Source organism: Myotis myotis, unplaced genomic scaffold (genome assembly GCF_014108235.1).
Source record: "Myotis myotis isolate mMyoMyo1 unplaced genomic scaffold, mMyoMyo1.p scaffold_m19_p_18, whole genome shotgun sequence".
Classification (NCBI taxonomy): Eukaryota; Metazoa; Chordata; class Mammalia; order Chiroptera; family Vespertilionidae; genus Myotis; species Myotis myotis.
The window spans coordinates 697,764-724,720 of record NW_023416322.1 but is presented as its reverse complement, the minus strand read 5'-3'; the positions used below and the strand labels follow the sequence as shown (position 1 = coordinate 724,720).

General features: G+C 62.9%; 1 protein-coding gene across 2 annotated transcripts; it reads left to right on the top strand.

Annotated features, from left to right (window-relative positions):
• The first annotated feature begins 4,945 nt into the window (after positions 1-4,945).
• OLFML2B (olfactomedin like 2B) lies at positions 4,946-26,640 on the top strand. Of its 2 annotated transcripts, none has more exons than XM_036344367.1 (8): positions 4,946-5,472; positions 7,285-7,548; positions 8,892-8,999; positions 15,975-16,154; positions 19,962-20,187; positions 21,405-21,890; positions 24,960-25,136; positions 25,525-26,640. In XM_036344367.1, the coding sequence occupies exons 1-8, from the start codon at positions 5,323-5,325 to the stop codon at positions 26,124-26,126; spliced, it is 2,193 nt and encodes a 730-aa protein (XP_036200260.1). In that variant the 5' UTR covers positions 4,946-5,322; the 3' UTR covers positions 26,127-26,640. The 2 variants fall into 2 exon arrangements, with proteins under 2 accessions (XP_036200260.1, XP_036200259.1); XM_036344366.1 differs by having other exon boundaries at positions 19,956-20,187.
• The last annotated feature ends 317 nt before the right edge of the window (positions 26,641-26,957 follow it).

The window sequence follows — 26,957 nt, the reverse complement described above, 5'->3', positions numbered from 1 at the left end:
GGACGGCGACGGGTGCTGAGAGCCGTGCGGAGGAGCCGCGGCGGCGGGCGGTGCTGGGGGAGCCAGGCCCTGGCCAGGAAGTCCATGTACATGGCCGGCCGATCGGTCGGTCGGTCTCCCGTTGAAAGGGCTCCGAATGCCAGAGAGCTGGCTGTGTGCTGCGCGCCGTGGGACCGCGGCGTTCTCTCTGACTCTGGTCCCTGGCCTCAGGCACCTGTGAATTCCCCACCTCCACAGCTCTTGCCAGATCACCTGGACTGACTTAACGCTTCCCTTAAACACACCTTCAATCAATGCACCGTTTACTTGGACATTCCCGAGGCAGTCTCCATGACACAGCCAGCTTTATGTGTCGTGTTTTTCTTTTCTTTTTTTTTCATGGAGAAATGAGACTTTTAATGGCACCCTCGAGAGCGGGCGCCCAGTGAACAGGGTCACCCGTGGGGCAGGGGACACAGCCTGTTTATCTAGTCCCTCCCCCGGCTCCTCATTGGCTGAGGACTATTTGGTCACCTGTTTTTTTAAATTTCTTTTTCTTTGTTAAGATATTACGGGTGTGTCCTTACTGCCTCACTGCCCCCCACCCCCCACGCATGCCCTCCCCCCCTGGTGTCTGTGTCCATTGCTTATGCTCATCTGCACGCACACAAGTCCTTTGGTTGATCTCTCCCCCGTACCCCCACCCTCCCCTGCCTTCCCTCTGAGGTTTGACGGTCTGATCGATGCTTCTCTGTCTCTGGATCTGTTTTTGTTCATCAGTTTATGTTGTTCCCTATAGTCCACATATGAGTGAGATCATGTGATATTTATCTTTCTCCGACTGGCTTATTCACTTAGCATAATGCTCTCCAGGTCCATCCATGCTGTTGCAAATGGTAAAAGTTCCTTCCTTTTTACAGCAGCATAGTATTCCATTGTGTAGATGTACCACAGTTTTCTAACCCACTCATCTGCTGAGGGCACTTAGGCCGTTTCCAGATCTTAGCTACAGTGAATCGTGCTGCGATGAACATAGGGGGCGTATGTCCTAGGATATGTGTGGTGCTTTTCTAACACACTTTAAAATAAATAACTATTAACATTGATGACTATAAGGCCGCCCCCTAAAGTGTAGAGGAATGTGCCATGGAAATCACGGACTGTCTCCCCTTTCCATGTCTCACATATCAACACTGTCTAGTGACTGGGGCCTCCCGGCGACACACAGAACCACTGCTTCCCGCGGCGGCTCCGTCAGAGCCATGTCCCAGAGCAGAAGGACCAACTGGTCACACCGCACGGACCGAGGAACTCAGAGCGCCAGGGCTCAAAGCCGCTCCCTGGAGCCCCTCATTCAACCACTTCTCTTGGCAAACAGAAGCGGAGGCCGAGACTTCCCGGAGCGGCAGGGGCTCCCAGCTCCCGGGCAGCTGCACTGGCAGCGCTGGGACTGGATGCCAGGCCTCCCAGGTGGGACCTCCCGCAGCCTGGCTCTGAGGGAGTGTTTCCCGCAGGCATGCGGGGCCCTGGGGGACAGGGCTGGGGGAGCGGCTGACGCTGGGCTGTGGAGTGAACTGTGGGAGGAGGCTGTGACTAGCAGCCTGCACGGTCGGACCAGCCTGCGTCCGCGTCACCTTGGCCCTCGCAGCCGAGTACTTTTCGTCTTTGGACATGTTGGGCAGCCTTGCTGCCTGCTGCCTACGGGGCCTCCCTGCAGGCCGAGGGTCACCCCTTCACTGCAGGATGGCTGCGAGGACCAGGTGACCCCAGACGCTCACACCTGGCTGTAGCGGGTGCTGACCCTTCTTGGCCCAGGGACACCACTCACATGGGACAGTCCCCGGGGCCGCAGGGGCAGAGCTACAGGACACTCGTCCCAGGTCGGGAAGGAGTGAGCTCAGACACAGACTTCCTGGGGAGGCGTGGGAGGCGTGAGCAGCTGGCGGTCAGGGCCCACACCTGTCCCTTGCAGGTTACAGCTTTCTCCTACCCGAAGGAGCGGGGCGGGGAGAACAGGGTGGGCGACAGCAGTGAGGGAGGCCGGTTAGGGACCATGGCAGCCAGCAGGAGGGCCTAAGGTTACCTGGAACAAGCTTGAGGGGTTTAAAAGGCAGAAGGCAGCGTTCAGAGGAGGGAAGTGTCGGCAGGAGCTGGGACGCGGGGGCTGGCCGCCCTGTCGGTCACGCTGCTGTCTTAGGGTGTCCTCCCCCCATGGGACCGGGGCGTTCTCCCTTCAGAGAGGTCCCTTGGGTTTTCACTTGGGACTCCGTGTCAGGTCAGGGGTTGCTCCGGACGGTGCCACCTGTCCTCCCAGGAGCCCGTCCCGACCCCTCCCCACTCAGGCAGCATCCCCTGGGCAGGCGGTGCCAGGCGGGGCCCGCAGTGGCGGAAGCCCAGTGGCCACGGGTACCTCCGAGCTGCTCGGCTGTAGGCCGTTGCCTTGCTAAAGTTAGCTCCTGGAACACAGCAAACCCCCAACATTGAAAACCTTGTTCACCTAAACCACAGGAGCAGAATCAATATGGCCTTTTCCTCTCTCGGGTAAGGGAACCCAGGCTCTGAGAATTCTAAGTTCATAGCAAGTCAGAGACAGGAACAGTGATGCCCCGTTTGATAAATGATTAGTCTCTTACGTCATTCAACATTCACAGACACGCGGCAGTGGGACAGGAGTGTGCACATCCCGCCTCCACAACAGCCCGTCGATCACTGAGGTCCTTGGGAGAGAAAGGCCCGATCGCCCGCAGACCAGCGGCTGAGTCCCGCTGTGGATGGAGGCCCCGACGAAGCTAGAATAGAATCCTCTCCTGTTCCCAGTGCCCTCACCTTGCGTGCATGTCTCGATGCTCAGTCCAATGGCCCTTTATGAAGCCTCCTGTGATCTTTCCATGCTCACAATCTGTAGCCTCGGGATTGGGGGCCGGGTCATGCCGGCGAGGGTAAGGAGAGGACACGTGGTCACACACAGCACCAGGGATATTTGTGTGGTCCCCAAGTTGGAACAAAGAGACCGAGATTCCCAGAAGTTGAGTGACTCACCCAAGTTCCACAGTAAGTATGGTAAAGCCAGATCCCATAACCAAGCGGTCTGATCCCAAAGCCACGGCTCCACCGTGGCTCCAGGCTGCCTGACGAGGCTAAATTTAATTGACATTGTCAACTCATGGTGCTTGGCGCTGATTCAATGCCAACAGGAACCCCCAGTTTGGAGAGCTGCAGAGAAGGAAATTTTGTTCAGTGCAAACAGCTCAGTTGTGACAGAGCACAATTATGAGAACAGCATGGCTGTGCAGCAGCTCAATAGTGCTCCAGCTCAGTGACGAAGCAGCAGGGCTGTGAGGCAGCCTGGGCCAGGCGGCCCTCTGGCTAGACAGCTCTGCTCTGCAGTCCAATCTCTCCACTCTGCCCTGCCCTGGGCTGCTCTGCCCTGGGCTGCTCTGCCCTGGGCTGTCTGCTCCATTCTGCTCTGCCCTGGGCTGCTCTGCTCTGGTGAGAATCATCAATGTTTCAGCTCCAGCCGAGGGCAAGCAGTCCTCAGGAAAGGGAGAGCACTGAGGGAGCCAGAGGAGAGCTGGCTTATGTAGAGAGAAATCTCCGCCCCTGGTCCCTGATTGGTTTGCCCTCATGCAAATGAGGACTCTAAATATTCACAGTTTGATTGGTCCAAAGGGGCCATCCTAATTGGTCCAAATGGAGCCACTCTGATTGGCTGGTGAAGATGCTGATGGCGATATAGCTGTGCAACTCCAATTAGATGGGGAAAGTCTCCATCCTATTGGTTAAAGTCCAATTCCAGGAGCTCCTTTGTAAGAGCTTGCTCAGATGGCAACTAGCATGCGACTTGTACTCAGCCCGCATTCGCCACTTAATTGAATTGAAAACTGTATTTTGCAGATGTTTACCCCCATCCAGTTTCAGAAAAGATTTGATAGCTTACATGGGGGAGGGAACGTGGCGGGGAAGGACATTTCCATAAGCCGGACAGCCAGGTCTTGGGTTATTAATTCTGTGAACTGTGATCACCTATTTGAAATGAAGTCTCCTTTGAGTAGGTCAGTGGTTCTCAACCTTCCTAATGCCGCGACCCTTTAATACAGTTCCTCATGTTGTGGTGTCCCCCAATTTCATTGTTACAAATTGAACATAATTAAGCATAGTGATTAATCACAAAAATATGTAATTATATATGTGTTTTCCAATGGTCTTAGGCAACCCCTGTGAAAGGGTCGTTCGACGCCCAAAGGGGTCGCGACCCACAGGTTGAGAACCGCTGGAGCAGGTTCTCACAACCCTATTCTTGAGCAGAGGAGGCAGGTGTTACACTCGCTCAAGGATCCGCAGTGACACCTTTCACATCTTTGAAAGTGTCTGTTCAGTGCCCCCGGGTGGCGGCTGTCCCCGAAGGGTGCTGGCCATCTCGCAGTGTTGACAGTGGGCGCCTTGAAGATCGCCTGGTGGCAGAGACCCTGAGGCTTGTCAGGACCAGGCTGTTCCCTTTCGACCACCCTCTGACGGGCGCAGTGTCAGGTTTCCCTTGAAGCCGCCTGTTTAATCCTCACCCGCCACCAGCGGGAGCTCAGCAGCTGTCCTCTGGGCGGCAGTGCCACCAGGCCCGGAGCTGCACCGGACAGACTGCGGCAGCGCCAAGTTTAAAGCTGCGAGTCCGGTGGGAGCAGAAGCCCCTCCTTCCCCGGCTGCGCCAGCAGGGCTGCCGGCCTTCGGACCGGTCTCTCCACCTAGAGAGCCGGCTCACGGTCATTTCTCTCCCTTCTTCATTTGCAGTCAGATGAAGGAAAGGGCCCCCTTCCGACGCCACCCCACCCCCGGGGCGAAGGCCGGAGCCCCAGGGCGAGTCAGGGCACCCGGGCTTCTGGGTCCTCCTCCCTCCTTCCCTCCCTCCCTTTCCTCCTCCCCCTCCGCTGTCACTGGCTGCACCTCCGAGGCCTGCACAATAGAGGCTCCGCCCTCCCTCTGCGAGCTCTTCGCCCGGTCCGCTCCCAGCAGTCGGCCCGTCCTTGCTCCCCAGGTTCCCGGCAGCCCGCGCTGGGCGACCTCGGGCTGCCCGCTGCTGCCCGGTGCACCGCCGTTGCTGTCGGACCCCATCCTCCCGCCTGAGGACGCCGGGTCCCCTCCCCCTTCCCTGCGCCCAGGGCTGCTCGCGCCCATCCGGACGGAGATGACCAGGGTCTCAGGGGCGCCTGGGCCACGCGCGCTTGGCTGCACCCGGTGGGGGAAGGCCCTCTGAGCTCCGCCCTCGGACTCCAGCCAGGAGACTCTCTGGCCCAGTCACCGCTGGACCGTCCCCAGACAGACCGCGGGCTGAGCCCCTTCTGTCTCGCCCTCATGGCCCAGCCTCTGCTGCTGGTTCTCTGGCTGGCTCTGGGTGTGGCCCCTGCCGGAACCAGCGAGCCCCCTACCGCGCAGACAGTGGCACCCACGGAGGCCGAGACCCTGCAGAACGAGGCAGACAACCAGGAGAACGTCTTGTCTCAGGTAAGCGCCGTCTGGCCACCTGCCTGCCGCACCAGGTGGGCCAAGGCCAGGAGGGCACTTACCTCTCATCCATCAAATGATTCCTTAGGGGCGTGGGTCCTCCTCTCGAAGTCGGGGTCTTTCAGGCGATGGGACCAAGAGAAGAGGAGGGAGGGGAAGAATGGAGACCCTGGCTCAGGGCTGGGAGGAGACCCCTCTGGTCTGTGCGGCTGTTTGTGGGAGCCGGAATGTGACCTGGCGCGTGCTGGGCAGAGGCGGGTGGCGGGACCCCTGGCAGATGTTCCGCCACAGGAGTGAGAGGCCGGAGAAGATGGGGTGAATGTGGGCAGTAAAGGACTGTCCTTGTTTCAGGGCTCAGCCCTCACGCCCTAGTCCCAGTTTTCAGCGGAGGACCATCAGGCGAGGGTTAGAGCGGGGTGCGGGGGGGGGGGGGGAGGGGGACAGACCCCTTTCCTCTCGGGGATCTCGGGGCTGTTTATTCCATGACCCGTGGCGGACGGACCCCGAGCCGCTAGCTGCCCGCACTCCACAAGCCTGCACTGGGCTCGCAGCGAACACGGGTCTCCTGGCCTTCCCTTCATAGCTATGCTAACATAGGCCTCGTACCCACCCTCAGCCTCACTCGGACCCCGACATTAAAAAGACAGAAGCGCCTGACACCAGGATCCTGCGGGGCCACGGGCAAAGCTTCCTGAGAGCCGAACCTCGGGAGGGAGGGCTGCAGGGGTCTCCGTGCGGTCAGGGCGGGAGCGGAGGGCAGGCGGTGATTGCGGTCAGCCCAGCCGCTCCATCACCTTGAACTATGACGCCTTCGTCCACTGGGTTTGATCACAGCCCTGAAAAAATTAGTGTTAGAAGAAACCCACCCTTTGCAGGAAAAACATGACAGCCTGTTCCCCACCAGCACCCAGGAAGGCTCCCCCACAAGCTCATGGCCTGCCAGCGGGTCACGAACTGGACGAAAGGAGCCCCTCTCGGTGCCCAGAAGGGAGCCTGGTGCTGGGGGTGCAGGGCCTGCTGGAGAGCAGCTGGGAGAAGCCTGTTCCCCCAGCAGGGGGGCTCCAGAGGCTGCCCTGTGAGCTGGCAGACTGAGGAGGAGCAGAGAGGCTGCCAGTGCGCGCTGAGCTTTGCCTGGACTCTGGGCCCAGAAGCTGCTCTAGGAGCCAACTCAATCCTTAAACAGAGGAATCCTTACCAGTTTCTCCCGCAGTTCCCTTTCTCCAAATCTAACCCATGCTTCGAAGACCAGCGCAAACACCCCCTCCTCGAAGTCTTCCTGGTGCACTGTGGGCTGTGGCCCTGGGCAAGCCACCCCCCCCCTCGCTGGGCGCTGGGTGCGGGGCGCGGGGCGCAGGGTGCGGGGCGCGGGGCGCAGGGCGTGGGGCGCGGGGCGCGCCCTCTCCCTCTGCACTCTGCCTGGCGCATGGGCCCCCAGCGCGGTCCCGGGAGGCGCTCAGGAGTGGAGGGTGGTAAGTGGCGATGGGAAGGAGCATCTTCAGGTCCGAGTGTGGGCAGCGGCCCCAGCAGGCTGGTCTCCTTTCCTTCTTTACTCTAAACCTGGGCTCCCGCTGGGGCAAGGCCTGCTGGGAGGATGCTGGGGCTCACTGGTTTTCCCTTAAAATGAGGAAAGGCTGAGGCCCCCAAGAAACACACAGCTTCCTCGGACAAGAGGCGGCGGCACGCGGTGCCTGCAAGGAAAGGTCGCGGCCAGCAGGCGGTCTTGCGGTGACCATGAGGGCGGTCAGGCGTCTGAGGTCTCCGGCCGAGCGGTCCTCAGGGGCCTGTGTCCACGCGCTCTGTCTGTCTGTGCAGTTGCTGGGAGACTATGACAAGGTCAAAGCTGTGTCCGAGGGCTCCGACTGCCAGTGCAAATGTGTGGTGAGGCCCCTGGGCCAGGACGCCTGCAGGAGGGTCAACGCCGGAGCCTCCCGGAAGGAGGACTTCTACACCGTGGAGACCATCACCTCCGGCTCATCCTGCAAGTGCGCCTGCGTCGCTCCGCCCTCCGCCCTCAACCCCTGCGAGGGGGACTTCAGGCTCCAGAAGCTGCGGGAGGCCGACAGCCGCGACTTGAAGGTGGGGCCTGGTGGGGCGATGCCATGGGTGAGGGGGTGCCTGGGGATCGCAGGCCTTTGAGTGAGGGACCTGCTTTAGCCTTTACGCAGTTGGTCACTTTCAGCCCCGACATCCAAGGGGCTGGTGAGAGCCAAGTCTGCCCATCTTGCCAAGGGAACCAGGGAGGCCGGGCTGGGGCAGCTGCCAGGCCCAGCAGCTAAACGTGGCCCGCAGGCCCACCGGGGCGGCTCGTCTGGCTCCGGCCGCCGGGCGGTGGGAGGAGCTGGGTCTGGGAGTCAGACGACGGTTCCGGTCATCGCTCGGCACCACTTGCATCATTGACTGCGGTGACTCCCTTGTCTGGCCGAGTCCCCTGAACGCACAGTGGGAACGTCTTCCCGGTGGATCGGCCCGAGCGCTGGTGACGGCCGGCCGTTGAGAGTGTGGGCACCGCCCGGACGCGTGCTGCGCAGTGACTGCCCTACCGTGCCGCTGGCGGTCGTCGGCACCATCGGCAGAGGGGCCTTTAACAGGCAGCGAGTGACCCCGCTCAGCCCGCCCCTCGGAGCCGTAGTTCTGCCCTGAAGCTCGTTTCTGGACGAAGGCACCTCCCGGCTGTCGGATGGGGCGCTGGGGCCCCTGGGACGGGCAGAAAACTTCCTACCAGGAAGCGAAACGTCATCACAGCACAGAGAACCGACGCCTCCGCGGCCCGGCCCTGGGGTCGCTGCCGGCGCCGGTGGGAGGACGGAGACCCCGTACACAGGTTCTGTCTGACTCAAGGCTGGAGCTGGCGGGGCAGAGGTGCAGACCGGCGTCCAGCAGGCTGTGCTGGGGGCCTCAGCAGGAGGCTCCGGCGAAGCACCTGCCTTCTGCCCGCGCCTGCCCCCCAGCCCGGGATGTGCCAGGGCCGCGTCCTCCTTCCCCTGGAGGACCTAGGCTTCGGTGCCCCTGCCAGCTGCACCTCAGAGTGGGGTCCCAAGACACTTTCCCGCCAGGGCCGGTGCTCTCAGTGCGAGGAACACACGCTGCCTCCAGGGCTCTCCGAAGGCCGGGGGGCGCCCCAGGGCAGCGTGCCAGGGCCGCATGCACAGGTACTGAGGCTCCAGCCACCCCACTGGGTGTCCACAGACCCCGCCGGGCAGGTGCTGTGCTGACTGACAGGACTGACAGCCTAGGAGGAAAGACAGACGAGGGAGCTTCACCAGGGTCCCCGCAGGCGGGTACACTCACGCATTGCGTCTGCCTGCGTGGCTGCCAAGACAAGTGCCACCTCTGAGGCCACCTCTCAGTCCCTGGGGTTTCCCTGTGGGCTCGCCCTGGCCCGTTGGCCTAGCCCTAGACTAACCTGCCCTGTTCCGCAGCTCGCCACCATCATAGACATGCTGGAGGGCGCGTTCTACGGCCTGGACCTCCTGAAGCTGCATTCGGTCACCAGCAAGCTGGTGGGGCGCGTGGACAAACTGGAGGAGGTAAGGAGCGTGCTGGGTCTCCACGTCTTCACCTGACCAAGCCCAAAGTGTATCGAACTTCCCAGTGTTTTGACAGAAGACACATTGCTGGTGACCAAGGGGACCAGTGAAACGTAATATCGCCTTCTTTTCCGTACAGAAGAACCGTATGCCCCTGTGGCTATAGCGCAGAGGCCTGTGCTCCAGGGCACAAGGGTCCCAGGTCGCAGCCAGCACCTGGCCCGGGCTAGATGCTCATCCGCCATCTGCTTGGGGAGCAGCTGGCCTCGGCAGCTGGCGGCTCTGCCCAGGCCGGCTGCCATCTCTCAGCTGTGGTCAGAGGGACGGGGCCTCGTCCTGCCTGTGCTGACAGTCTGAACACCCGCTGCTCTGGGGGCTGGAGACAGCTGCCCGCCGGGGTGGCTGTCCCTGCCCACCTGGTCCTCGATGGGTCCTGGAGGGCTTGGAGTAGGGGGAGGGCAGGCTGAGCTACCAGCCCTCCCCCGGGGGCCAGGGGCCCCACGCTGGCTCACGTCACTCCCACAAGGAAGCCTGCGCCCTTCACCCAGGCCCTACCGGCTTCCGGAGCGGGGCCCACAGCCTCCTGCCTGCCTGGGGCTCCAGCTGCCAGGTAGCATGGCTCCTCCATGGCTCGGGTCCCCACCCTCTCCCTGCCCCCAGGGGCCCCTCCCTCCGCTTCGCCCACAGCTGCCAAGCTGCAGCCTCACCATTGTCCTGCCCAGGCCTGGGGAGAAGGCAGGTGTCATCACTCCTGCTTGTCCAGTGGGGCGCCAAGAGGCCGCCTCTGCCTGTGCCGGTGTCGCCCCTGGTCTCTAAAGAGCACCTTCCGCACACCCGCCTGTTCCTGCTCTACCCACTCACCTTCCCCAGGTCCCCACACTTTGGCTTAGACTCAGCCAGGCATGCACACACCTGTCCCGCCGCTGGGCGAGGTCAGACAGTCTCCACCAGCCTTGGACCCCAGGGCCACCACATCCAGTCCCCTTGCCCGGCAACCCTGCCTCATTCTCACGCTTCCTCCCTCCCGAGGGGCGTCCTGTGCACAGGCCCCCAGCACTTGGCACCTGTTCTGTGCATACCTTCCTGCCCCTGCTGGGCCTCACCCAAGGGCTCAGAACAGACTGCCCAGGCCTCCAGGCCCGTGGCCTATGCCAGCCTGTCGCTCTCCTCCTGGCCTCGCACACTGCTCTGCCCAGGGATCCTCAGCAGGGACCAGGGGGACGCTCGCCCCGCCAGATAGGCCCCCACAGCACCGCGTGGCCCGTGGCCCGTGACCCAGCCGCACACGCCGTACTCGTCACGGCCCCAGCTGTGCCGGGGAAGAGCCTGAGGAGAAGTCATGGGGCCTCCCTCTGCCAGGGGAGATCGAGAGTGTCTGTGGGGGCCATCCCCAGCCCCTGAGAAGTGCCCCACATAGGCCCTGGGTAGGAGAGGACTGAGCCAGGGAGGAGACCAGGGCGAGGCTGACTGGGGGCGGCTGATGGGTGATGCCACTGCAGCCTGGCATTTATTTAGGTGGTGGACAGGCTCTGCTATTCCCGTGAGGGGTGACCTCTGCCGCCCTCTGGGCTCTGGGGGCCGGGCTGCCTCCATCCTGCCCTGTGCAAACCCAGACGGGCCCTTCGCCGGCCCGAGGGGCACCGAGGACTACAGATCAGTGCGGGGGCCTCCAGGGGCCCAGCGACCCAAGATGGGGGCCCCGCCAGCACATGGCAACGCCGCCTCAGGCTGCCAGGAGCGTGAGCCTTGTGTGGGTAATGAGGCGACTGAGGCCACGCCACTGGGGTGCCCAGTGGAGCCCTGGGCCCTGTGGGCAGGAAAGGGACACACCTCGATGCCCCCAGGATGTGCACTGACGGTGGGAGGGTCAGCACCCGCATCGGCCACGTCATCTGACTCGCTGTTTTCCTGGGTGGACCCTGTGGCTCATCTGCTTCTTGCAAGCTTCCCCTCCCAGGGGGGACGTCACAGAGCGGGGCCTCCTTGGCCTGGCTGACCACTGGCCCCTCACAGAGTGCACTAGTGATGCAGCGTGTCACACCAGACCCGCGGCCACAGAGACGCTGGGCCGCTCTCCAGAGGTGCGCACCGAGGCACAGCCGTCGAATCCACCAGGACCTTTCTGTCCTTCCCGGCAGCTGGGCCTGCCCCACCGCCCGGCCCGGGCCCCCGCCCGGCTCAGGCCCCACCGCCCGGCTCAGGCTCCACCGCCCGGCCCAGGCCCCTGCCCGGCTCAGGCCCCACCGCCCGGCTCAGGCCCCTGCCCGGCCCAGGCCCCACCGCCCGGCTCAGGCCCCTGCCCGGCCCAGGCCCCACCGCCCGGCCCAGGCCCCTGCCCGGCTCAGGCCCCTGCCCGGCTCAGACAGCTGCAGTCCCTCCGCACGAAGAGCGCCTGGGCTTGCCGGGAGGCAGCTCGGATCACAGGCTCTCTAACCAGCTTCCTGGCGGTGGCACCTGCTGCTGGCCTCTGGACCGACTCAAGCAGCAAGGACACCCTCCCTGTCCCCGCCGCGTCCTCAGAGCTGTGCAAGAGCTGGCTGAGTTCTTAGGGAGCCAGGAGCCAGGAGGCCGGGGCCGGGCTCCACTCTGCCATTTGTTGTTGTGTCTTCACCTTTATGCTGAGAGTATTACAGATGTCCTCCTTTGCCCCTCGCCCGGTTCCCAACCTGCCCCAGCCTTCACCCCCACTGCCTGTGTCCATCGGTAAGATCTTTGCTTAATCTCTTCTCGCCCCTCCCCCTTCCCTCTGAGAATCGTCAGTCTGTTCCATGTTTCCATATCTCTGATTCTATTTTATTCACCAGTTTATTTTATTCGTTAGATTTCTTGCTCATTTATTTTGATTTTTAGATTCAATTGTTGATAAATATGTATTTACTGTCATTTTATTGTTCATATTTTTAATCTTCTTCTTAAAAAATACCCTTCACATTTCATGTAATCCTGGTTTGGTGGTGATGAACTCCTTTAGCTTTTCCTTGTCTGCGAAGCTCTTTATCTGACCCTCAATTCTGAATGATAGCTTTGCTGGATAAAGTAATCTTGGTTGTAGGTTCTTGGTATTCATCACTTTGAATATTTCTTGCCACTCCCTTCTGGCCTGCAAAGTTTCTGTTGAGAAATCAGCTGACAGTCGTATGGGTGCTCCCTTGTAGGTAACTGACTGTCTTTCTCTTGCCGCTTTTAAGATTCTCTCTTTGTCTTAAACCCTTGGCATTTTAATTATGATGTGTCTTGGTGTGGGCCTCTTTGGGTTCCTCTTGTGTGGGGTTCTCTGCGCTTCCTGGACTTGTATGTCTATTTCTTTCATCAGGTAGGGGAAGTTTTCTGTCATTATTTCTTCAAATAGGTTTTCAATATCTTGCTCTCTCTCTCTTCTCCTTCTGGCACCCCCATAATGGACATGTTGGTACTCTTGAAGTTGTCCCAGAAGCTCCTTACACTATCTTCATTTTTTTTTTCTTTTTTCTTTTTGCTCTTCTGATTGGGTGTTTTTTGCTTCCTCATATTCCACATCGTTGATAGGATTCTCAGAATCCTCTACTCTACTGTTGAATCCCTGAAAGTGATTCTTTATTTCAGTTAGTGTAGGCTTCATTTATGATTGGTCCTTTTTCATATCTTTGACTTTCTCACTAAGATCATTGAAAGTCTCATGAAGATCCATGAGTAACCTTATAATCATGGTTTTGAACTCTGTATCCAAAAGTTTGCTCTCTTCCATTTCTGTCGTTTTTGGCATGTTTTGTTGTCTCCCCATGTTGACACTTCCCTGTGTTTGCTTCCATGTAGTAGGTAGAGCTGCTATGTCTCCTGTGGCTGTGAAGTATGTGTCCTGTAGGGCCCAGTGGCTCAGCCTCCCCAGTCACCTGAGCTGGGAGCTCTAGGTGTGCCCCTGTGTGGGCTGTGTGCACTGCCTTGTAGTTGAGTCTTGATTGCTGTTGGCATCGCCAGGAGGAAGTGACCTCCAGGCCAATTGGCTGTAAGGATCAGCGGCGACTACAGTGGAAGAGCAGCTGTACAGGAGACACCCCTATGGAGCAGGACTTGCTTCAGTGGGGCTTTGGTGCTCACTGGGTCTGCCCCTTGAGTGGTCGCGTATAGACATGTAGAGTTGTAATTGGCTATGGTTGAAGCTGTTCACTGGGTGCACCGGCTCTGGGACCTCCAGGGAGGTAAAGTCAGCCACTGCCTGGGGCCACCCCGCAGGAACTACTTGTATTGGGCATGGAGGTGCCCAGGTGAAGCCCAGCTGTGGAGCAAGACAGGCTCCTACTACTGCAGGGTCTCGGGCCTCTTGCTGATAGGAATGGGGCACACTGACACCAGCTGCAGCTTGCTTAAGAGGTTTCAGCAAAGTCTGAAGCCTGAGTAAGGACAGGCCATTCATATGCAAAGGCCACTGCAAACAGGTTGGGCGGGCTGTAAATTGGAGGGGCCAGGGTCTCTGGGAATCACCAGGACGGAGCAAACAGATATTACCCCTGCCAGTCAGCCCTGCAACCAGAGAGGTCCCAGCACAGCAACAATGACCCCTGTGAGCACCTTCATCTGGGAGAAAGCTGCCCCAAGTTCCTACCCTGATGCCAGACAGTCCAGTTCCTCCCCGTACCTGTCTGGGCCCCCCAAAGCCACTGCCCTGCGCCGGAGCTCAGAGGAAGAGGGACCTTGTAAGTTCATGCGTGGGGCCCTTTAAGAGGAACACCTAGAACTCCAGCAGCCTCTGTGTCACTGAGCCCCAACCCCCTCTTTTACAGCCCAAAGTCATGGGGACTTCTCTTCCCAGCTCTGGGAGCCTGGGCTGGGGTCTGGTGGGGACTGGACCCCTTGCGCCTCACGGGCAGCCTCCGCAGAGACAATCTCCCTCCTGTTTAAAAAATGCCACCCGTGGGTGCTGGTCCAGCCAGTCTGTGCCTCCTCGGTCTCGGCGTGCTTGCTTTAATTCTCTAGTTGTAGGACTTCCATTCAGCCAGATTCCCGGCAGTTCTGGATGCTGGTTGTTCTGTATTTAGTTGTAATTTTGACGTGGTTGTGGGAGGCAGCGAGTGCAGGCGTTTTCCTACGCCACCTTCTCGGCTCTTCCTCTGCCACTTGTTTTAAAAGGTCCTCAGGCAAATCGCCTCCTTGCTCCGGGCCTCCATGTCCTCACCTTGCAATGAAAGGTTAGGCTTGAGCTGTGGGGTCCAGGCCAGCTCTAACCTTCTATGAAAACTCACAGCCACTCACATGGACTGGTTGACTCACCGTAACAGCCACAGGGAAACTGCCAGGACTCCCCCGTTCACATGTGGACGCTGGTCTGGCAACAGCCGTGGGCCAGGAATCCACTCTCCTAATGGGGGCACGTGGCCGCCCCCACCCTGTCAGGCGTGACCCACCCAGAGAGATGGCTCGCTCTGGGCCTGAAACAAGACCTCTTTCCCACGGGCTCTTGTCCGCACAGTGAGTTCCGTGCAGTCAGAGAGGCTGCGTGGCCTGTGCCCGGGGGACCCTGAGCCCTCCCACGGCCACACGTGGCCGGATCGGCCGGAGCCCACACCAGGTGTCTGTGTCGCGCCCCCCCCCCCGCCACCCCCCCCTCCCCCGGGCTCTCCTGACTTCCCTCTAGGACACAGCCTCACCGCAGGCTGCCTCGTCTGTGTGTCAAAGAAAGACAGGAAGCAAATCCGGCTCCACCTCACCTGCTGGCTGCCCCTGCACACGGCCTGGCCCTAGGCCAGCGATGGCGAACCTGTGACACGCATGTCAGAGGTGACAGGCGAACTCATTTTTTTGGTTGATTTTTCTTTGTTAAATGGCATTTAAATATATAAAATAAATATCAAAAATATAAGTCTTTGTTTTACTATGGTTGCAAATATCAAAAAATGTCTATATGTGACACGGCACCAGAGTTAAGTTAGGGTTTTTCCAAATGCTGCCACACCGCGCTCAGAAGGCTCGCCATCCCTGCCCTAAGAGGACAGAGTGTGGGCAGTTCAGAGGCTCGTGGGAACCTTAGAAGCGGCCAGAGTGGACAATGTGGACCGCAGTGCAGCTCAGGGCTCTAAACTGAGGGGGGAAAGGGCACCTCGGAGCCGGTCCACAGCTGCCCCGTGACTCAGACCCCACAGCGCCACCCCTCGGGAAGGGCCCCTGCTGCCCGGTCCACGCCCCTCCTGGACCCTGTGCACTCACAGGTGCCATGCCCAGAGCTCCTCTTCCCCCTGCATGTGGCCTCCCTCCAGTGGGGGTGTCCTCTCCTCCCTCCCCAGGACGAGCTCCCAGGAGTACTCAGTGCCTTTCTTTCTGTCACACTTGACCTTAATCACACAATTAGGTTGGGAAAGCCAGGCTCTAGGGGGGCTGCTGGAGCCAAGCACCAGAAATACTGCCTGGGACCCGGGGCCTGGGATCTGGGGCCTGGGATGTGGGACCCGGGGCCTGGGATCTGGGGCCTGGGATGTGGGATTTGGGATGTGGGATCTGGGATGTGGGGCCTGGGATGTGGGATTTGGGATCTGGGATCTGGGATGTGGGGCCTGGGATGTGGGATTTGGGATGTGGGATCTGGGATGTGGGGCCTGGGATGTGGGGCCTGGGATGTGGGGCCTGGGATGTGGGATCTGGGATGTGGGGCCTGGGATCTGGGGCCTGGGATCTGGGACCTGGGATGTGGGGCCTGGGATGTGGGGCCTGGGATGTGGGATCTGGGATGTGGGGCCTGGGATGTGGGATCTGGGATGTGGGGCCTGGGATGTGGGATCTGGGATGTGGGGCCTGGGATCTGGGGCCTGGGATCTGGGGCCTGGGATGTGGGACCCAAGATCTGGGGCCTGGATGGTTTCTCAGCGCAGGGCTGGACACACTCAGGGCCCAATGGCTTCTGGGCCGGTGTCCCGCCTGCCTGGCAGGCCTGTGCTCTGAGCAGATGGCAGCACCTCCTGCTGGTCTTCAGCACAGTGATGAACCCTCTTTTTAAATGTTTTCTCTCAGGAAGTTTCTAAAAACCTCACCAAGGAAAACGAGCAAATCAAAGAGGACGTGGAAGGAATTCGTGCCGAGATGGGCCAGCGCAGGAAGAACTGCTCCCGGGACGCGGCAGCCGGGCTCCCGGAGGCAGAGGCAGGCTCCGCCCTGCAGAGGGACGCGGCCGCCGCCTACGCCCACCCCGAGGTACCGTCCCTCCCCCAGCATGAGCGCCTGGCAGGTGCACTGAGCTCATCCCATCCTGTCGCAGGCCGGGTCCCTGTCGTCCCTCGGCACCTCTGAGGCCCAGAGAGGGCCACGGGTCAGTGTTGAGGGCAGGACTCCGCTGGCACGTGGGCCGGGTCGGCGAGGAGCCAGAGCCAGGAGAGCTCGCAGTCGCCCTGGCTCAGCGGGAAGTGGCGGTGGGGGTCCCAGCACACCGTCACCCGTGTAACGGACACTGTCTGACGCGACTTGATCGACATCCAATGACCCACTTGTTTCAAGTTCCTCCCATTTGCGACCTGTTTGCTCCGGCTTCAGTTCCTACGTTGCGTTCATGTGCTGGGGTGACACGTGATACCATTTAATGTGTCGGGTTGTCCCCTAAATGGATGACCAAGAAACAGCATGAACTAGGAAGCCCACCTGAGTGAGTTGGGGACCAGCGGGTAACAGGTGCAGACGCCGCCAGGCCCAGGGCAGCGGGGGGAGGCGCTGGCCCCGGGAGGGCGGCCGTGACAGCGCCTCACGTGCTTCCTGGGGCCACGCCAGGTGGACGGCAGAGGGATTCCAGGTGCACCACGCAGGGGCCTCCCCCAGGCAGCCAGGCGGGGCGTGGGCGGGGCAGGGCCGAGGCTGCGGTCACCTGGGAGGGCCGGGAGGCGTTGTCCATAGGACGCTGCTGCCTGGGTCGCTCATCCCCCCGGCCTGCGACTCGTAGGCAGAGCAGCTCCTTCAGGGGTGCCGGGTGGGCAGCGCCGCGGTTTGGGGAACCGGGCACATGTGCTCCGAGGGCAGGACAGCAGTCAGCTCAGCCCTGTGGACAGTATGGCGCCTGCACCCTGCCCAGTTCGTGACTCAGAACAAACCCGTTCCAAACCAGAGAACAGGGATGAGGAAGGCCTCTCGTTTCCTGGCTTTGCCCCATGACGACTGCTTGCTGCTTTGGGGAAGTATCATATTCCTTCAACCATCACACACACCCCATGTCAGGCCCGACGTGCTGCTGCTGGGCAGTGCCTGCTCCGCCTCCTGGGCCCCTGGAGCAGGTCTGAGCTCGGAACCCAGGGGAGGATGTTTGGGCTGGAAGAGAACCTGGGGGCACCTCCGTGGCCCTGGGCGCCCCTGCCCGCCTGCTGCCCAGTGTGGGCTGCTGCCGCCCCTGGCCCTGCCCCGGCGGCCAGGCTGAGCTCTGAGCTCGCCGCGGTCTCGGTGACGCATCGTGTGGTGTGAACCAGCTCAGGTTTCCTGAGGGCAAACAGCAAACCAGCCAGACTCCCAGATTCCCTCCTTGCTCAGCAGAGGCCTGTCCCCCCCAAGGCCCAGTCATCACACTGCGGTCAGCACAGTCCACCCAACCCGCCGTGGGGACAGAGCCAGGACCAGCGAGGGAGGGGCCCGCTGGGCTCGTCCTCTCTCACCCGCCCCTTCAATGAGCCCGGCTGAGGGGACCATTGTAGAAGATCCTCGGCTTCTCAGAATGGGGGGGGGGGGGCGGCAGGGGGGACAGTCGGGAGGCCTCTTGCCAAGAAGGTCCTGGCCTGGAGGTGGTGAGGGCTCTGGGCGCGGGCGGGGAGAGGGCACAGCCAGACGCCAGGAACTGAAATCACACGCAGAGTCTTGGATAACGGATGAGGGAACCACGGCGGCCCGAGGCCTGTGCCAGGAATGCAGGGGTGACGCTTTCTGGCCGGGCCAGTGCGAGGTCGTGCTCTTCCCCGCAGCTCCCAGAGGGCGCCGAGCCCTGCCCGTCCCTCAGAGCCCGGAATTAAAGCCGCGCCTGAGGCTTGCCCCGGGGGACGGGGGCGTTTGAGATGCAGAGGGCACCTGGGCCCAGCACAACGCAGGGGGCAGCTCCCAGCGTCTGAGTCAGGGGTGGGGCGGCACTGGAGTCAGGCAGCTCTGTCCAGTGGAAACAAGGGGTCCCCAGGCCTGCGGGCACCGGGGACGCGGACGAGGTTCCGGAGTCCTGGGTCACGCTGTGGGCCTGTGGGTCCCGTGGGGAGAGCCTGGCTCTGGGGCAGCCGCCTGACCTGCGGAGGCTGTGGTCTCAGGAGCCCCGCAGCCTCTGACTGGCTGGCGTTGGACCAGACGGCTGCTCGGCCGGCGCCCCCTGAAGCGAGCACAGGCCCGGCCTGCAGAGCGGTGGTGAGACAGACACAGGGCACGTCTGACCTCACAAGGTGCTCACGGAAACGTAGCCCTGGCACCTCTGGTCCTGTCTCCCCGGTCACCTCGACAGCCAGAGACAGGAGGCGGGGCGGCAGGGGCAGTGGGCGCCTCTCAGGCCCCAGCCGGGACCCCTGCCTTCCAGGGCTCGGTCTCTTCATGCCGGGAGCCAGGGCGGTGTCTGTGGCTGGGAGGGCCCAGCCTCCTCCAGGCCAGACCTTAGTCAGCAGAGAGGCCTCCTGGGCAGCGAGGCGGTGGCCGCCAGCCGCTCAGTGACTCTGAGGCCGCTCTGCCCCTCGGGCTCAGGCGTCTGGGGCAGAGGCTGGTTTCCAAGTGGCTCTGCTCTCCCTCCGCCGCCGCCTGACGGGCCCCGGGGGGACAGGCCGTGCCTCCTCTTCGGAGGGGCCTTTTGGGGCTTCAGTGGCTGAGAGCAGGGCTGGGCCACACCCCGAGGCCCCCACCACCTCCTGGATGGGCCACTGCCCTCAGGAGCGGGAGCCCCGGGGCCCTGGTTTTGAGCGCCCTGGCCCCGGCCCTACTCAGGAGCCTGTGTGCCTGTCTCCTGATCCGTGAGTGGGCTGATGGTCGAGTCCCTGCCTCGGAGGAGCCACCAGGAGAGTGAGCTGGTCACGAGGTAGAGACAGGAGCCCTGGCTCTGAGACGAAGGCTGAGTCTGTCCTTGCTGTTGCCTGGGCTCCAGTGCTGCCCCACCTGGCCTGCCACTGTGTCCCCTGACCCTGACCGGTGGCCTGGCCGCTGTGTCCGCTGAGCCTGACGGGTGGCCTGGCCGCTGTGTCCCCTGAGCCGGACCGGTGGCCTGGCCGCTGTGTCCCCTGAGCCGGACCGGTGGCCTGGCCGCTGTGTCCCCTGAGCCTGACGGGTGGCCTGGCCTCCCTGTGTCCCCTGAGCCTGACCGGTGGCCTGGCCGCTGTGTCCCCTGAGCCTGACGGGTGGCCTGGCCGCTGTGTCCCCTGAGCCTGACCGGTGGCCTGGCCGCTGTGTCCCCTGAGCCTGACCGGTGGCCTGGCCGCTGTGTCCCCTGAGCCTGACGGGTGGCCTGGCCTCCCTGTGTCCCCTGATCCTGACGGGTGGCCTGGCCTCCCTGTGTCCCCTGATCCTGACGGGTGGCCTGGCCTCCCTGTGTCCCCTGAGCCTGACCGGTGGCCTGGCCTCCCTGTGTCCCCTGAGCCTGACCGGTGGCCTGGCCTCCCTGTGTCCCCTGATCCTGACGGGTGGCCTGGCCTCCCTGTGTCCCCTGATCCTGACAGGTGGCCTGGCCTCTCTCTGTCCCCTGAGCCTGACCGGTGGCCTGGCCGCTGTGTCCCCTGATCCTGACCGGTGGCCTGGCCGCTGTGTCCCCTGAGCCTGACCGGTGGCCTGGCCTCCCTGTGTCCCCTGATCCTGACGGGTGGCCTGGCCTCCCTGTGTCCCCTGATCCTGACGGGTGGCCTGGCCTCCCTGTGTCCCCTGAGCCTGACCGGTGGCCTGGCCTCCCTGTGTCCCCTGATCCTGACCGGTGGCCTGGCCTCCCTGTGTCCGCTGATCCTGACGGGTGGCCTGGCCTCCCTGTGTCCCCTGATCCTGACCGGTGGCCTGGCCTCTCTCTGTCCCTCTGAGGAACAGTATGAAGAGAGGTTCCTGCGGGAGGAGACTGTGTCCCAGCACGTCAACTCCATCGAGCTCCTGCGGACGCGGCCGCTGGCTCCGCCCGAGCTGGTGCGGCCACAGCAGCCCGTCCAGAGGCAGGTGTCCCTGCGGGGCCGGCCGGCCTCCAAGCCTGCCATCATCCGGGGCATCACCTACTACAAAGCCCAGGACCCCGAAGACGAGAACGACATAGAGGAGCAGCGTGAGTGGGGCCAGCAGGGCTGGGGCCGGGTGGGCAGCCATGTCCCCCGAGAAGCCGTGTCCCCCTGGGCCGTGGGCAGGTCCCTGACCTCACAGGCTTTCAGAAGACCGCGTGGCAGCGAGGAGTCACTCTCCTGCCTTCCCTTCCCCGGGCCTGGCCTGCCTGACACGCGGCGCTCCCGCCTCTGACTCCCGGAAGCCCTGGCTGTCCCCGGTCTCTCCTGCTTCCTGAACCCCGTGCCCCTCCCCGCCTTCCCCTTCCCACACCCCGAAGGGTCCAGTCTGGCTCGTCCCCAGCTCTGCTCACCCAGTTGCTGTCATAAGCCTTTTGCCCATTTTTAACTGTTGTCTTTTTGTCATTGATTTGGGGAGGCGGGCGTATTTGGGGACAAGTGCCTTGTCAGTCGCGTGAGCCGCGATGCCGCCTCACTGCCTGCGGCCTGCACCCGGGTGCCTTGATGAACAGAGATTCACCAGCTCACCCACCAGTTCCGTGGGGCCACACCTCTGGTCCCTAGGAAAGCTGCCTCCCACCTTCCTTCTCCACTCAAACCCTGCTCACGCGCCCATTTCACTCAGGATAACAACTGAAGTCCACATGGAGCACCCAAGCCCCCCCACTGGCTCCCACGTCCCTCTGCCCTCACCTCCTGCTACCCCCACCTCGAACCCTCCTCTTTGTCCACATTGGCCTCGCAGGCATGTTCTGGCCCCAGGGCCTTTGCACGGCTGCTGTTTCCCCCAGCGCACTCTTCCCTGCAGCTGCTCGGCTCCCTCACGTCCTCAGGCCTCTGCTCATCTCCCTTCCAGCGAGTAGAGCTGACCACTGTACCCATCACGCAGGTCCCCTGCCGCTGCTCCCGGACCCTCCGCACCCACCAGCTTCTCTCCATACACTGCCATGTGCCCGGCCCGTGTCTACTGTCAGTGTGTCCCTCACTAGGTGGCTCTGGGGGGCAAGGACCTTACTCTGCTCACCGTTGTCTGTGCCATAAACACGGGATGAGTGGACAGATGGGTGGGGCCCGGGTCCTGGGGGAAAGCCTGTCGGGCAGGGCCTTCGCTCTGTGCCCCCTCCCGCCTTCCTCTAAGCGCCCATCTCTGACTCAGTGCGTCGTTTGGGGGAAGAAACCCTCTTATCAACCCGCCACGGGTTGTCTGCCCTGGGTCCTGCGCTGGCCGTTCTCCCCGAGTCACGTGAGCCTGTTTGCTCCCCAGAGGACCAGTTCTTCAGCGGTGACAGCGGAGTGGACTTGCTGATTGAGGACCAGCTGCTGAGACACCACAGCCTGCTGCCCACTGTGCCCCGCAGGCCGGCAGCCACCCATCACGGCGCTGCTGCGACCATGGCCCCGTCCTCCCCATGGCCTCAGGCCTCCCCCCCGACCCCCCATGTCCCTGCCGCCTCTGCCTCCGCCCAGCCAGTCCCCACACCACCGCCAGCCACCGTCCCTCCAGCCCCCAGGGGAGAGGCGCTCCTCCCACCTCCCACTCGGGCCTCAGCCACCACCGCGGCCCACACGGCCACCCCTCCTCTTCCGGCCCCAGCTGCCTTGCCGGTGGCTCCTGGGGACACACACTCGTCCCCCGTGCCTCCCACCGCAGTCAGGACAGACTCCCTGGGGAAGGCCGCCCCTGATGAGGGCACAGCCTCCGCCAGCCCCACCCTGCACCCGGAGGAGGACGACATCCGGAACGTCATAGGTGAGCTCACGCCACCTGCCTGGCCGGTCCGCTCAGGTGAAAGGCTGAGCCTCGCGATCGTGGGAGCCGGAGCTCGGGCTGAGCCACAGAGAACGGGCCTGTGTCGTGCCCTTGGCTGCGACCAGCTTTGCACCCGGGTCCATGGACCCGAAGGGCCGACCTTGGTCAAGTGCATGGGAGCCAGGGGGGCCACGGCCTGGCTCCGCGAGGTCTGCAGCCACGTGCCCGGCGCTTCCTGTCCTGGGCTGTGCGGTGGGCAGTGGCAGTGGGTCTCGGGGCCTGGAGTTTGCGGAGGCCCAGCAGGTGAGGCCTCCGGTGACGGCCGGACACAGTGGGGGCCCAGGGGATGCCGCTTTCTTTCCCCTTCCTGCCGGGGGGTGGGGGGCGGCAGCTGGCCGTAGCTGGGCCGTCCCTCCGCATGGGCAGTGTGAGGCTGCACCTGCTCAGCTTCTGCAGGATGCCGGGACCTGAGGGAGGCCCATGGCCACCCCGGCCGGGGGCAGTCCCTGAGCCCAGCGCCCACAGTCCCTTCTGCCATGGAGTGAGCACCCGGGCCCCCTTTTCCACCGAGCCACCTTGAGGTGGAGGGACAGTTTGCCCGGAAACAGGAATCTGCCCCTGGGCCTCCGCCGCGGCCCTCACCCGGCTGATGGTGTTTGCCGCCTGGAGCCCCTTCCGTGGCCGCCGTCTCCGCCACCCGCCCGGCCTGGCCCCACCCAGGCCTCTGCCCGCCCCTCCCTGGGGGTTGCCACTCGTGGGTTTTCTGGTGTGACCCCAACTGGGTCCTGGGGCTCTCCGCTCCCTCCAGCAGTTTGGCTGAGAAGCTGAGGACCTGACACATGTGGTGTCCTGGCGGCCAGGGCCGCGGTGAGCGGGCGGGAGGGGACATTCTCTCTCGTTGGTCAACGCCCTGTTCAACTAGAGGGACGGCGTGAGGGGGCCGCTCCAGGACCGCCCGCCCGCCCGCCCGCCCGCCGCCGGCGCCGCCTCCTGCATCTTCCTTTCCCTTAACCCGAGGGGGAGGCCGCTGTGCGGGTTGGTTTCTGGAGTCGCCGTTCACTGCCCGTCGCTGTCGAGTGCCCATCGCTGGTGGGGGTGACATTCCCTTTCCAGAACCTTCTCTGCAGCCCGAGCCTGTGCCTGGCTGCTTCAGACCTCCCGGGCTGCGGGCCCAGCGCCTCTCACGTGGCGTCATCTGGTGGCAGTGGCAGTGGCCCGGCCACTGGGTGCTGCGCGACGGCGGCTGGCGGGCGGCGAGCGCGCGGTTCTGACTGGGGCTGGGCGTTAACAGGAACATCCTGTCCCCGACCTGTGACCTGTGCGACCTCCCAAAAGGCCGACCCTATCCTCGGGGAAACTGAAACCAGAGAAATTCCAGAATGAGCGTCAGGGGGAGCCCGGCTCCAGGCGGAGGGGAGGCCGTGGGCACGGGTGGGGGCTGCGTGGGCGACGCCGGAGGAAGCGGCTGTGCCCGGGGCCCAGGCAGCGGACAGACCGGGAGGCGCAGAGACAGTCGGCGTGACAACAGCAGGGCAGCCTGGGTCTCCACAGGCTGGGAAATCCCATGACCGTGATCTGGGGAGAAAGTCTCCCCACCAAGCACCAGCCTGGGGAGGGGGTACACCCGGGCAGGGACCCTGCTGGGCACCCAGACCAGAAATGCCCTCGTCGCTGCCTAAGTCCCCTGCCCAGCAGCTCCCCTGGCCCCGGGCTCACCTGGACACCTCACGGCCCCCCGAGCCAGGCGTTGCCAGGCGAGGGTGGCATGTGAGCAGTGCCCTCCCTGGAGGGGGCTCACCCCAGGGCACAGGACGCCTGGCTTCCCGGCTGGCTGCTGGGCGCCAGGAGGGAGGTGCTTCCCACTCGAACGTCCATTTTACCATTTTATTGTCGAGCAGATGAGCTCCGTCGGGGGACGAGGCTTCGGCTGGTGGTTCTGCTGATGGTCTTAGGGGGACGGGTCCCTCTCCACTGTGCGGCCAGGGCCTAAGCCCCTCCACCTGCCTGCACCCTGCCAACGGCCCCCACTGCGGGGTCAGCCAGGAACAACCACCGTCCGCTTGCAGCGCCTGGCTGCCCCGTCCTGGCCACGGGCTCCTTCCTGGACCGCTGGTGGGGAGCAGAGCCACGGGACAGGGGCAGCTTGGAAGTGGGCGTGGCCTGGAGTTGTGAGAACCTGGAGCTGAGTGTCAGGGAGCAGCTGTCCTGCCCCGGGGCTGCCGTGGCCCAGCCCTGACGGCCGGTGAGGCGTCCTGGGTCTGGCTGCCAGGCTGGCAGTCTGACACCGGCTCTCCACCTGCCTTTCCCCGTCGGCTCAGACGCACGGGTGCAGCACGATGAGCGTGTGCCTGTCATCATGTGTGCCCTGTCACGTGTGCTCTCTGTCATCACGCGTGGTCTTGGACATTCAAGCTTTTCAGGCTTTCGCTCGGCCCAGAGCCAGCTTGTCCTCGTGCTGCGAGGCCTCGATTGGGCCCCAGGCTGCTCCAAAGAGCCGTGCGGGGCATTGCTGAGCTGCTGGCCCATGGAGGCAGACTGACCTCAGCAGGAGCCCAGCCCAGAGCAAGCCGCTGCCCGCTCCCCGTGCAGAGCACAGGCTGGAGGATCCAGAGGCTGGTCTCTGGGCCCCAAACAGCCTGGGCCGAGCCTCTGGGGCAGCTCAGGGGCCGTGGACGGTGCTCCTGGCCACCATAGTGTCCTCGCTTGGGGCACCGTCCTGCTGCCCTGTCCTCACCGAGCCCCAGGCGTCGGCCTGTGCGGGGGGGCCTGCCGAGATGCAGGGTGCCTGTAAGAGGAGCACCCAGCGCTGAGGGAGAGGTTCTGGCATCGGGAAAGGACACAGCGAGGCCCACAGGGACGGGTCTGAGGGGAGAAGTCGGAGGTAGAGGCAGCGAGCGCTGGGGACGGCGGCCCGGGAGGCACGGGCGCAGCAGAGCCCGAGCGGAGCCAGGCAGAGCGCGTCGGGGCCGGTGACTCGGGGCTGAGCCGGCTCCAGAGTCCAGACTCCAGGAGGAACTAGCCACAGGCTTGGGGGGCCTTCTGCCCTCACCCGACCTCTCTCTCCCTCAGGAAGGTGCAAGGACACGCTGTCCACCATCACGGGGCCCACCACCCAGAACACATACGGGCGGAACGAAGGGGCCTGGATGAAGGACCCGCTGGCCAGCGACGAGCGGATCTACGTGACCGACTCCTCCTACGGCAGCACCCTGGTGGAGTTCAGGAACCTGGAGAACTTCAGACAGGGTGCGTGCGGGCCCCGCGGCTCTCCCTCCTCTATCCTCTGCGCAGTCACGCTGGCCTGGGTGTGCCGTGCACGAGACGGGGCCTTCTCCCCCCACCTCCCCCATGGCCTCAGATCTCACGTCTGCCCTCCCTCACGCCCCTGGGACGGGGGCAGCCTGGAGTCAGGACCTCCTTTCCCGCGGCCCTGAGAGCTCGCCACCACGCTCCCCTGGGGCCGAACCTGGGCTCCTGGAGCAGCATGAGGCGAGTGGCCAGAGCCATTTCTATGGGCCGGATGAGGCTGCTGGGCCGTGAATGTAGAAAGTGGGGGAGTAGACAGACCGGGGTGCAGACCCCTGCTCGTCCCGCACCCTGGGCACCGCATGCTGAGCCCGCCTGTTCCCCGCAGGCCGCTGGAGCAACTCGTACAAGCTGCCCTACAGCTGGGCGGGCACGGGGCACGTGGTGTTCGGGGGCGCCTTCTACTACAGCCGCGCCTTCACCCGCACCCTCATCAAGTACGACCTGCGCCGCCGCTACGTGGCCGCCTGGGCCCTGCTGCCCGACGCGGCCTATGAGGAGGCCACGCCCTGGGGCCGGCAGGGCCACTCGGACGTGGACTTCGCCGTGGACGAGAACGGGCTGTGGCTCATCTACCCCGCCCTGGACGAGGAGGGCTTCAGCCAGGAGGTGATCGTGCTGAGCAAGCTCAATGCCGCAGACCTGAGCACGCAGAAGGAGACCACGTGGCGCACGGGGCTCCGCCGGAACCTGTACGGCCACTGCTTTGTCATCTGCGGGGTGCTGTACGCCGTGGACAGCCACAACCAGCGCAACGCCAACATCTCCTACGCCTTCGACACCCACACCAACACGCAGATCGTGCCGCGGCTGCTGTTTGAGAACGAGTATTCTTACACCACCCAGATCGACTACAACCCCAAGGACCGGCTGCTCTACGCCTGGGACAATGGCCACCAGGTCACCTACCGCGTCATCTTCGCCTACTGACCCCCGGCCGGAGCAGATGTGCCCGGCCACTGCACCTTGTAAGTGCATGTGCACGTGTGTGTGTGCATTGCACGTTTGTGTGTGTGCACGAGTGTATGCATGTATGTGTGAATGTGTGTGCGTGTACATGTGTGCACGTGTGTGTGTGCAGATGGGTAAGTGCTGTTCAAAAAATATATATTATTTTGTATAATGTAAAGTGACAGTTTGGGTCTATTTTTTTATATGGATTGTAGATCAATCCATACATTATGTGCTGGCCTCATCCTCCACAGTTTATATTTTTGTGCAAATGAACTTCTCCTTGGACCAGTGACCACCTTCCTTCGAGCCTCTGCCCCTCTGGCTCCCGCGTCTCAATGGCGTGGTCTCCATGTGGGTCTCGCGGCCGAGGCACCTGCAGTGGGAGCGAGGGGGGCAGGAAAGAAGTGCTAGGGGCAGGAAAAATTATGTGCTGGAGAAGTTTTTAAAACCCAGAAAATGCTTTTTTAAATAAAGAAGGAATTTAAAATGACCCCAGTGCGTTTCTGTTCAGCGCTGACGTCTGTCCGGGGCTGGGCCCTCACGGGGAGAGGCATCCACGTGGGAGCCTGTTCTTCCCGTCCATCCGCGCCCCTCCCCGAGGGGGCCTGGTGCTCGCTCGGAAATGCACAGCTGAGCAGTGGGGCCTGGTCCCTGCACCCCCTAAAGCTCGCCACCCATCACTCGCTGCTGGTGTCCCATAGTCCCCTCCTCACCTACCCTCCGCCAGGCTTTCCTCCCTATCCCCCTCCGAACAAGACGCCTGCTGCCCTCAGGCAGGCCCCGTCCTCCAAGTGCACAGACCGGACA

Excerpts from the sequence above, each read along its gene's own strand:
- OLFML2B (XM_036344366.1), top strand. The coding sequence starts at position 5,323 with ATGGCCCAGCCTCTGCTGCTGGTTCTCTGGCTGGCTCTGGGTGTGGCC. Across the intron at positions 9,000-15,974 it reads GCGTGGACAAACTGGAGGAG|GAAGTTTCTAAAAACCTCAC; the intron begins GTAAGGAGCGTG and ends GTTTTCTCTCAG. Across the intron at positions 16,155-19,955 it reads CCGCCTACGCCCACCCCGAG|GAACAGTATGAAGAGAGGTT; the intron begins GTACCGTCCCTC and ends TGTCCCTCTGAG.